At 34.6% G+C, this 12,125-nt stretch overlaps 1 protein-coding gene and 1 non-coding gene across 2 annotated transcripts in view; both read left to right on the top strand.

The window, feature by feature from the left end:
* Positions 1-12,125, top strand: part of LOC105084566 (uncharacterized) — a 47,700-nt gene that overhangs the window by 15,586 nt on the left and 19,989 nt on the right. Inside the window, exon 2 of the transcript XR_010376729.1 lies at positions 8,982-9,121. This is a non-coding gene — a transcript (uncharacterized LOC105084566). The remainder of the gene's footprint in view (positions 1-8,981; positions 9,122-12,125) is intronic.
* On the top strand, positions 3,701-4,751 carry LOC105084560 (putative olfactory receptor 2B8). The gene has a single exon (XM_010974704.3). It carries the CDS (start codon positions 3,716-3,718, stop codon positions 4,652-4,654), a length of 939 nt encoding a protein of 312 aa, XP_010973006.3. The 5' UTR covers positions 3,701-3,715; the 3' UTR covers positions 4,655-4,751.

Here is a 12,125-nt window from a genome sequence, read left to right as displayed (position 1 = left end):
TCTGTATTGCTTTAGGAGTTGGCAAGTTGAGACCGATGAGACAGAAGCATTATTAAAGTAATAGCAATTCAGTCATGGCACTGAAATTGCAGAAACTTTGCCAGCACTTTTTCAGGAGTCCTTGAGGAACTAGACAGGGCAGAGTTTGTACATTAAATATGTCAGTGACTATTGTATTCTATGAAATATCTTAAACAGACATTATCTTGAGATTTTTCTTTAAAATGTGTGGTTTGTATACTGAGCATCAGTTTTTTGATATACTTATTCTTCCACTAAAATTTTAGTTATATTATGTGTCAGTATTGTACAATTTTTGTAATTGTAGGCTGTTACCTCTACCGCCTGATATGTGTCAGTACTAAGCATTTAACCTCTTCATTTGATGCCTGCACTCTTGATTAGCACAGTAAAAAAGTTGTGTTCTTATGAGATGTCATTTCCTATTATATATCCTTTTTTAATAATTATTACACAGAATATCACCTTTGTCTCATAGAATCTATTCATTTTTATTTTACCTATTTAAAATCTTTTCTATATATAAATATATATATGTGTATATATATATATATATATATACTTTGCTTTTTTCAGTTATTTATTTTTTGTATTCAAGTATTAATTCATATATAATTTTTATTACAGGACTTCTCTATATCATATCATATCATGATGGTTACCAAGGACACCATTCTTTGTTCTTGTAGCTAGGATGAATGTACCTAATATTTCCAGTCATTATTATTTATGTAGTTTGTCTCATACAGATCAATATTTCTTACTGCGTTAGGTCAGTTGGTGCTTATCTTAACATAGATGATGATTCCCAATATAATAACAGAATTCTTTAAATGTTGTAGAAAAGAAATGAAAATTTCTCATTTAACCTTAGCCAAAAAATACTCCTTCTCTTGAAAGATTATCTTTTGTGGCAGTGCAAACATCTTTAGGAAGGATGGATGCTGAGTAAGAAAGGAGGAAGGGAACAGTGTGACCCAGGTCAGCAGAGTGTACTCTTGAGATCAGTGGGTAGTGCATCGTACACTTAGAAATTTCCAATATTCAAGTCACTAAAGGATAATTTCCTAAATTGTAAAGAGAAAAAAGATATGAAGAAGACAGACTATGACCTTAGCATCCTCGTTATCTTCCAATGTGCTCTGCACTTGGAGTGGAAGCAGTTGTAGCACAGAGAGACAATTGTATTCATTTTTCTATTTTAGTTGCCTGATATTTTATTTTTCAACCTAAAAGCATTCATTTTTATACGTGTCAGATAGCCATTCAGCGGCCTTTTTACTAATATGTGAATATTATTCTGTAAGTCAGCAAATGGTTTGTACAGCTTGATGGGTTTTATCTTTTTTCATGATTTCAGATGAGTGCATCAATATTTGCATATGTTTGGGTGAGACTGAATCATGTCTTTTTATTTGGTCTTCTGAGCAGCTGTGAGTTGGGGAATGTATTCTATCGTTGCACATTCACACTAGTTCTTATAATTTTATAATGCTATTATGAAATTTTTGTACATAGACTTTTTGTGGATACCACAGATCACATCCGTGTAAGAAATCAAAGGAAGGTTGAAATATTGTGAAAGTCTACATCCTGTCACCTGCAACAAAGTCCTCTGAATTTTAATATATTCGTTTTATTGACAATAAAGTAATGTGTTGGTTAAAATCACAAACTTTGATATCAAAGATACCTGATTTGTGTTAAAACATTTAGGATTTCAATGAACATGGCTAAATTACTTAACCACTTTAGTCTATTTCTTCAAATGTAAAAGATAAAGTAATAAACTTCAAAAAATTTGGGGGGGATAGTTGAGATTATGCATGTCAATGTTTTAGAATAGAACAAACACTCAACAATACTAGCAGTATTAGCATTATTAACTGTAAGTAGCACATCAGTTCAGCCTTCAACCTGTGGATACTTTAATTTTTCAAATTTTAAATGTGAGAATTTTTATTAAATGTTTTGGGAGCTATGTGATCTGGTGCTCTTCCATACTGTTTTGTGATTGAGTGTAAAGTTAGATTAGTTTAATCCTTCTCATATATGATATATTAAATTAACCTATTATGTCTGCTTTTTATATTTCAAGACTCTTGATCTTTTTGGTTGTTTACTTTCCTTGTAACTAAATTATGGGACAAGGAGGACACTTATGTCAGTGATGGAGGGATATTTCTCAGGACCCTTCTACCACTACCTCTTCTTTCATTTGACGACTAACTTTTCCCTTATTCAGATGTGATTAACATTTATTTTATGCCAGTTCTGTATCAATTTCTTCCACACATCCGTGAGTCTACACCTAAAGCTGATTCAGATATAAGAAGTCTTTGGAGCATTAAAAATTTACTGCATGCCTAACCGTTTGAATTAGATAGAACTAAACTATTCACTTTCTGATGCCACTTAGGTCAGTGTTTGACCATGCTAAGAAATAGTTGGATGAAAATGGTAGTCAACTAACTTTAGAGCTGGCAATGTGTTTAGTTTAGTGTAACTAATGCTTCAAAATAGCTCCTAGAAAGATGCATGTATAAAATTAATGTAATGTAGATGGACATTTTTATATTTTTATAACACCAAAATGTCATTTTCTTAATGCCTTTCCTTGAATTAGTTTTACATTCTACCTTTGACCTGTCATTGCCGTGACAATGTATCTATCTTTATCTCTATGTATTTATCTGTTTAATTATCATAGGGAGTGATGTAAAGCATTACAGTTTGTGTATAGATTACACGATTGGATAGCTTTAGAAAATATTTATCTTGATTAGAATGTTGATAGTGAATAATGCTACCTCCTGTAGGAATTGTTCACAATTTAGTTGTTGGTAATATGTGAAAATGAAATCAACAGAAAGAAGAGGTAAGTGCTGGATTTTGAATTTCTGATATGAATGGACTATGCACAGCCAACAAATTTTTGTAATTCTTGCTAAATTGGTATAGTAATTTTAGGTATCTTGAGGGCAAGAATTAAGCAGTATAATTGAATGGAGTTATTTTCAGGCTCTGAGTATTTAATTGTTTGCTACTATATAGAAGGAACAAATATAACTTACTAGGAGTAGAGAGACAACAATTCTGCCAAAAAGTTTATGTGCTGCACTCTTGGTGATATTTTGCATGTAATTTAATCTTTTCTATCAATACATTCTAGGTCACAAATTTCTGTTTGAATGCATTTTGTTGATAATTTTGTACTATATTCTGTTTCATGTGAGGTATGTACAAATCCAGTTTTGTAGGTTTATGAGATACATATTTAAAATAAACTTTATCCCTTTGCATCTTTCTTATTCTTTCTGATCATCTTCCTATGTTTTACCCTCATCCACAATTTCTCTAAAATGTACATATGTAATTATAGTACTTTAAATCCTATTAAACTTAATCTGAAAAGGACCTCTTATACCTATGATTGATGGAAACTCAAGGCCATTATTTGATTTTTCTTATTTTAAATGCCAATATATTACATTTTCTGATAGTGTAGGACAAATGACATAAGATACTTCAATTTCAATGAGTACATCATTTATTCAGATACTTGCATATAAAGTCCAATAGCCATGTCGTTGAACATGGTAGATTTCCCCCTTCACCCCCTTCACTTTTTTGAATTTACCCTTTATAATTTGCTAAATGCTTGGTCTTGACAGGAACCATTGACTAACAAAGGATGGAACAGAAAAATGGAAGTTCTTTCACCGGGTTTATCCTGCTAGGTTTCTCTGACAGGCCTCAACTGGAGCTAGTCCTCTTTGTGGTTCTTCTGATTTTCTACACCTTCACTTTGTTGGGAAACTCAACCATCATTGCATTGTCCCATGTGGACCCACAACTTCACACCCCTATGTACTTTTTCCTTTCCAACCTAAGCTTTCTGGACCTGTGTTACACTACCAGTATTGTTCCCCAGTTCCTGGTTAATCTCAGTGGAGCAGACAAATCTATCTCCTTCGGTGGGTGTGTAGTTCAGCTGTTCATCTCTCTGGGGTCGGGATGTACAGAATGCATTCTGTTAGCAGTAATGGCATTTGACCGCTATGCAGCTGTTTGCAGGCCCCTTCACTACACAGTGATCATGCACCCTCGTCTCTGTGCCCTGATGGCTTCTGCTTCATGGCTCGTTGGTTTTGCCAACTCCTTATTGCAGACAGTGCTCATCTTCCTTTTACCACTTTGTGGCAGAAATAAATTAGACCACTTCTTTTGTGAGGTCCCTCCTTTGCTCAAGCTTGCCTGTGTTGACACCACTAGGAATGAGTCAGAGATCTTCTTTGTCAGTGTCATCATTCTTTTTATACCTGTGGCATTAATCATATTCTCCTACGATCGGATTGTCAGGGCAATCTTAAGAATAAAGTCTGCTGTAGGGCAGAGAAAAGCATTTGGGACATGTGGATCCCACCTGACCGTGGTCTCCCTGTTCTATGGCACAGCCATCTATGCTTATACCCAGCTCAGGAACAACTACTACCAGGATGAAGGCAAGTTCACATCTCTGTTCTACACCATCGTTTCCCCCATGATCAACCCCCTGATATACACACTGCGGAACAAAGATGTGAAGGAAGCAATGAAGAAGGTGCTTCGGAAGGACTCTGACTCCAGATGATGGGGTGAAGAAGAGAGTTTAATGGAAGGATTTTGAATGCCAGAGCTCTTTAGATGTATGTGTGTGTCCTGTCGACAAAAGTAATCAATAAATAATCAATAATAAGAATAGAAGAGCGTTTCATTTGAGCCAAACTGAGGATTAGCTTGGAAGACTATTTCTCAGGTTACTCTAGGGTTACTCCAGAGAAGCAGTTTCCAGCACAGCTTTATATCTTGTCAGAACAAACAACATTAACAAGTAAGGGATATATTTATTCAAGCTTTAAATAAAAAAAAAACATGCAGATCAGTACGTATACAGCGAGTCAGCATGGCCTTGGCACCTGAGACGGGAGTCTTATCCTCATGGGAGTACTAACAATGGTGTCCCCGGAAGACAGGCATTTAATCTTTGTTTTTAACATAGACATTCTTAATTTCTGGTCAGGGAGTCCTTTTCTTAATATTAAAGCAGATATACCATGTATGTTTGGTAGGCAACAAATAACCTGTTTTAGTTAGCATAAGAATCAATTTAATTCATGCGTAGGCCAGAATGATTTCCCTATATGTCAACATGTGAAGTTTTCTTTTATCAGTGCCCCATGAGTCATCCAAAATTTCCTCTGACAACTCTCAAGGGAATTTCTTTACTTCATTCCCTTTTAAAAGTGAGTGTTCAAAATCGAACTTCATGGATTCATTTCAACTTCCACATATGCTGATTCAGTATTCCTGGAGCATCTGCTTTATATTTATTATTTTCAAAAGCCAAACATTTTACCATTTTCTAAGAATTCCCCACAAAATACCATAAATTATTGCATTTTGATCATGGCTCTATTAAAAATTCAGTGGGTTGACTATGCCAGAGCTTTTTCACAGAAGTAGGTGAGAAAATTGTGGGAAAAACAGACTTCAATCTTGAAGAAAGTCTTGTTACATTAATCCTGATAAAGCCATTCAGATATTAGGTCCCACATTATGTAGCATCATTTTGGAGAAGGTTGTACTTAGGACTACTGAGTGAAGGGTGTGATGCACTGTTGCAAGTGATGATGGTAGCCCTTGGCTGGTAATAACACCAGGTAGTGCTTATGTATAATTTTGTACATAGCAGGGGAAACACTGATGTAAGGTATGAAAGTTGGTTATTTTAAGTTTATGAGCCATGTAGTTCCTTTTTAAAAATGACTTTTGAGGACATTATATCTGAATAGTAGATGACTCAAGTCCTATTTTATATTCTATATATTTTACTTACTGTAATGCAGCGAAAGTTTCAAAGGGTAATATATGTTTAGATTACTCTCTTCACACCATTTTATAATCTGTTTCAGGCATCAATTCGTCAATTTTAAAATGTAGATAATTTATAATTATTGAATATCAATTGGACATCTCAGTTTAAAGCCATTTGAACACATCATCATTGCATTGTTTTCACATTTATAGAATTAGCAAAAGATGATATGTAAAACATAATTGAGGACATAAAGAATTTAACAATTATTTCACAAAGTAAAATTATAGTGATTAAAGGAGGTCCTCAAGATTCTCTCCTTTTTGGAGTGAGAGGTGCTTTGTAGCTACTTATGTTTTCTGCAAGATTAAAAAAATCAGACTTAGTTAAAAAGAGATTGAGACTGTTCTTGTTTAGAAAATGGATGTGGTATGGCCTTTAAAGCCAAGCTACTACTAATGCTATGAGTACTGTCTAGAGTCACATTACCTGACTTTTAAGTTTGTTCCTTTACTAGATTTTTCACCCTTGAAGTCTAGAATGTCTATCTGAATTATTTTCTAATTTCGCTTTCTTGGGTGATATTATTTAGCTCATTGACTTGTCATTTTTATATACTACTGTGATTTGTTAGAATTATGGACAACATACACGTGCTTTATTAATGCTTCATCATAGTAGGTACACAAAAAGGATTCTCCTCTCAAGAAAGAGGAAGTCAAATCTGAGCAATTAATGTTCTTCTTTAGGGCATTTTTTTAAATTCACCACTTTGGAAATATTAAAGCCCAATTCTGTTTAGCCACTTGATGTGGCTCCTTGGATTAGTCAGCTCTTGGACCTCTTTTCTATTTGTTTCCCCATTGAAGATGATCAATCAGCACTTACTTTTTTTTGATCTAGTTACTATTGATCCTGTGGTTATTTGTCTAATTTAAATGACTCCCTGCTTACATAAATAGAAAAAACATGCATATGTTATAAACAAGCACATACATGTTGTTCCCATATATAGGAACATTCCCTAACTTAAAATATCAATTTAAAAAGTAAACATATCAGTCTTACTCAGCAAACCCATATATGTTGGGAACATGAAAATGCTGTGGTTATTTTCTGCATTAATTAACCTTGTTCTGGTGATGTTAGCCAATAAAATTAAACAGGAATAAACAAGAACTTAAAAAAAGTAAGAGCTTCTTGGAAATGAAGGAACAACATATTTGTATTTGCATCAAATATGGTTATATAATTTAAAAATTAGAGCTATAAATGTTTCCCCCCAGTTTATTCAACAAGCTTATGGATTATGGAATTATTATTCAAAATCAATAATTTTAACACATTCAAAGAAGAGTCTTTTGGAAAATATAGTGTGATAAAGACCGTGATTATAATACTAACAAAGAAAATAGCAAGTAGGAAATTTGAATAGCATTTGTCATATATAGGAATTATTTAAGATGGCCATCTGTAACCCCAGGCTTCCTAATAAATTTATTGTCTTGGTTATTATAAATGCCACCATGTTTTCTCACTTATAAAGGATACTCTTACTGCATGTAAGAGAACAGAGATTTTTCCACTTGGCATACAGTTCCTCAAGGGAAAGTATTTGTATTTCTCTTATAATCTTTGATGGTATGAAATGGGAACGTCTGGACAAATGTTCAGGGCAGATATTGGTGCTCACAAGGGATTAAAAACAAAACACTCACTTTGATTTTTGAAGAATAAATGTTCTTGGAAACCTCAGCAACTTAGTAAGTCTAAAATGCCTCAACATTTTAAAAAGTTTTAGGTTCACTGTGTACTTAATATTTCTGTAGGGCTGAGGTGTAAAGTGACTAGGGGAGAAAGAATACTATGTGGTATTCATAATAAAAGATTGGCTTGTTATCCATACAAAAACATACATTTATATATACATGCACAGTATATGTAAATATTTGCCTATACATACAAAGTATGTTCTTTGGAGGTTTATAGAAACCATTCTCTTCATGGTGGACTAGGTGACAAGGAGTGAAATGCAAAGAATAAACATGTTGAAAGGAGATGGGAGAAAACAAGGGGGACAGGGGAGAAAGAAGAGGAGATAGAGGAATTGAAGAAGGCAAAGATATCTGAAGAGGGAGCTCTAACTCAAACACCAATACAAGATGGGTTGTTAACAAAATAAATTGAAACAAGTATAGAAATACCAACTATTAAAAACTAAATACAATGTAACTAAAGCACTTTACAATTCAAACTATTGAATAGAAATTTTTATTTGTATTTAAAAAATCAATTCCTTTTTAAAAATTATGTCTCCAGAGCTTAATTAATAACTAGAATTTTGTTCTCTCTGACCAGCATCTCTCATTTTCTCACCTCCCAGCCCCTGACAACCTACATTCTATTCTGTTTCTATCAATTTGGCTTTTTTAAATTTTACAAGGAGATTAAATTCTTGCTTAAACTGACACAGCTTCTAAGTGATGGGGCTAAGAGTGAACCTAAATATTCAGAATCTGAAGTTATGGTCTTTCCCTAAAGAAGAACTATGAAATAGCTCTTTAAAACATTCCTTTTAATAAGCTCACACTCACTAGGTAGAGACTAATGGTTACTAAAAGGTGGGAATCAACTTTTCTCAATGTTTTAGTGAACTTGCTGTACATTCAACGTTTTCCTCAGTGTGATTGTGAGCTTTGTGTTTATAATTGTCAAATTTAAGCTGTCATTAACTTACATAGTTTAACTAGTTAACAATGAAAGATTTAGTGTCAAAGGGAGTAAAGTAGAATGAATTTTCATTTCTGTTAAAACAAAAGTCTCTGCTTGAAATTCAAACTATTTTATATTTTCTTGTATATACAGCAACGTGAACAATATTCATTCCTTGGTGAAATAATGAAATAAGATATAGTAAACCAAGTTTTGGAAGCTTTCTAATGCAAATGGGTGGGTACATGTATATGCAATTGCCCACTTCGGGTTAGGAGGGAGTGGGTGATGGAAATGTAGCTTGTGATCTCTGGGCTCTTTCCACATGTTTTGGGGTTATAGTGCTCCCAGTCATTTCCCTACAAGACTGACTATACCTGATTTTCTTTAGGTTCCAGAAAATGCCCACAAAGATGAAATAGATTGGGAGACTCTTTCAAGAACCTTACAGTATAATGTAGTGTCCACCTCCAGTCCTGGAAACTCTGCTTACATGGGAACCTCCAGAGTCACATCTTGCACAGGAGAGGGGTAAGTGACTGGCTGTTACATGGAATAGAAAGTGAGCAGATTTGTTGCTTGACTTTTGGTGGAACTATAAATGTGTATATTCCATATGTCCCATCTTTTGGGTAAGAAGACCATGTATGTGAAAGTCCCTTCAGGAAGTGAATTATTTTTCAATATAGAGTAAACAACATGCTTGCTTTGTAGTCTGGCATTATATTGTATCTCTCTTGTAATTACTTCAATGCATTGTGAGGTTTCTGACTTTGAGAATCCCTTTTCCCATCATTTTATTGTTTTCCGTATCATTTTCCTTCTGTTTCACTTATAGTATATGTCTTTGTTGTCCATTTAACTCAAGTCCCGGTATATATAAAGTCTCACTGAGTTCCTGTTATTTCTCCTTCTAGATTTGTCTTCCGGGTCATTCTCTTTTTTTCTGAATCCTTTCTTTTCCACTTTCCCCATTTGGGCTCTTTATCCATTTATCAGTGGTACCTACAGATATCCAAAATCATGGTAGCTATACAGGGATGGTAGCATTTCTTAGGAAGTTTGCACGTTTACTCCTACTTATCTCAGATAGAGGACTAGTATTAAGGAAGAGAATCAGACAGCTTGAAATAACTCACAGACCAGAAATAGCCTGTGCATTAATTTACTGAATGATAGCAATTTAGACATTTCAAATAAAAGTGTGTCCTCACTATTCTAGCTGTTCAGAGAGGATGGGGTCCTGGAACCTGGTGGAGAGGTGTTCCTGTCCTATTATGCTGTCCTATAACATGGCCGTAATATGGGTGTAACTGTCCTATGTGTGTTCCTTATGTCCTGTGGCTGTCTCTCTCTGTGCCTCTGTCTCTGTCCCTGTCTGTCTTTCTGTCTGTCAGTCTGCCTCTCTCTTTCTGTCTCTCTGTCCCTCTCTCGGTCTGACTTCTCTGTCTCTTTGTATAAACATTTTGAATTTAAAGAGCAATTAAAAAGTGAATAGTCATGATATCTCCCTCCTTAACTCAAACCTGGACACTGCCTCTGACAGCCTCTACCTAATCGCGTCCCCTTTTCTCCTCCGTGATCTTAACTTTGTCATACTCAGCTTTTTGATATTGTTTTTAGTGTTGGTTATGATTTTTGCCTATAACCACGGTTTTACCACGCCTGTTTGCATTCATAAACAGCAGTTTGTTTTACAACTTTATGTAGCGAGATTCATTATTTTGTGAGTTGCATCTTTTCTAAACATTTTTTTGCAAAAGATAGCCTTTTGATTTGTTTAGATGCATTTTGTTTACATTGGTTGTTATTCAGTCCTCTGTTGTATGAATACTCCACAGCTTGCCAGTTTTAGTGTTGATGGGCATTTGGATTGTTTTCAGGTTTTGATTAATACAAACAAAGCTGCTATGAGCATTCTTGTACATGTCTCTTGGGGCACATGACCAAGAACTACTTTAGTGAAGGACACTGTAGGTAGGAATGTGAAAATTGCAGGCAGCATTACTAGATAACAGCCAAGTTACTATCCAAAGGGTGAACTGGAAAGAAAAGTGTTAATAGCGGTCTGGATTCTGTGCCTCCTCTGCACGACGTAAGCAGCATTTGTCTTTACTAGACCTCCTTATAAATATTATGATGGGATTTAACTAGTAGGGAGATAACAGAATATTCTAATCTAAGAATGTTTTCAAGAGATATGTCTCTAGGCTGAATATTACAAATAAACCTGGAATTCATGGATATATCGGGAAGAGTAGTCTATAGAATATAAATGAATCACAGAAGCTTTCTCTGCTTGTCTGACTAATGACATATGAAATAAAAGATGCTTCAAAGCTAAATGACTTTCTCTGACCTAGCTTATACTGCTAACTAGCAATCACCTCTTACTGTGAAACAAAATGTGTTCCCACCTGAAAAAAAGGGACTTTTGTTTTTTTTTTGAGGCTGCATTTGCTGTTTAGTGCCAAAGCTTTCCAACGCTGTTGCCTATATTGTCAATTAAAGATATATGCTTACAAGTAATTAACTGATTTTCAAAGTTGACTTCTACAAATATAATACCCATCGACTTCCTTCCATTTTACATTAGCAGTTTATATAGTTCATGGTAGCTATCTTGGTGAGCCAAAATCATGTGAAACTTAAATGCAAAGACTAGTTGAATTTAAACAAACCATGTCAGTTTTGTTAAAAATTAATAGTTTTTCTTTTCATTGTTTGAGTAAATAATTAAAAGTTTGGGGCATACACTGAAGAATGTTTACAGTGCTTGATTCTTTTTCCTTAGCCACAGTAAATGTTTGGTAGTAAATGTAGTGGTTGCTGCCCATTATATTCACTTTAAAGACTAGAATGTGCCCAATTATTAGCTGTATGATCCTGTAGAAGTTGGTTATGAATTACAGTGACTGAAAATCATTTGCATATTTACATTTAAAATGAAGTAGCTGAATGAATTCTTATTTATTTATTATATATTTATATGTAAAAATTGTTTTTCCAAGTGTGAGAAAAAAATCTTAGGTGGTTGGTAAACATCTAAGTCATTCAAAGATGAGAGCTAAGGTGACTGTGAATTCTAGGGAATATTCTGTCCTCTGTCAAATACATGGAATCACAACAAAGAGGAGATTAGGTACCCTCTGGCATTCTTCTTGAGATTCTTTTCCCCTGAGGACTGGAATCTCTGGACAGTTTGGTGATATCAGCTAATTAACAGTGGAGGACAAACATTCTCCAGAAATTCAGTCAGGGCTGATTGTTTCTGTGTGCCAGCCCAATCACAGAGCAGTTTCATACCACCTTGTCCTGTTGCCCACAGGGATCTCTGTGTCATAGGGCCAGGTCATTGTATTCAGGAGATTTATACTGAGACTTTGGAATTGCCTTTGTTCATCTTCTTACTATCTGCACAGAATGCAGATCTTCAATATCATTTGGAGATATCTGAGGTCATCATGAGAAAGCATCTTCTTGTTTAAGGAAAGTTTCAGAATAAGCAATGCTTACTTGCACTCACTCCACACAA

Source organism: Camelus dromedarius, chromosome 19, assembly GCF_036321535.1.
Source record: "Camelus dromedarius isolate mCamDro1 chromosome 19, mCamDro1.pat, whole genome shotgun sequence".
Classification (NCBI taxonomy): Eukaryota; Metazoa; Chordata; class Mammalia; order Artiodactyla; family Camelidae; genus Camelus; species Camelus dromedarius.
The sequence above is the reverse complement of the archived record's forward strand: the minus strand, read 5'-3'. Positions and strand labels throughout refer to the sequence as shown.

Excerpts from the sequence above, each read along its gene's own strand:
- LOC105084560 (XM_010974704.3), top strand. The coding sequence starts at position 3,716 with ATGGAACAGAAAAATGGAAGTTCTTTCACCGGGTTTATCCTGCTAGGT.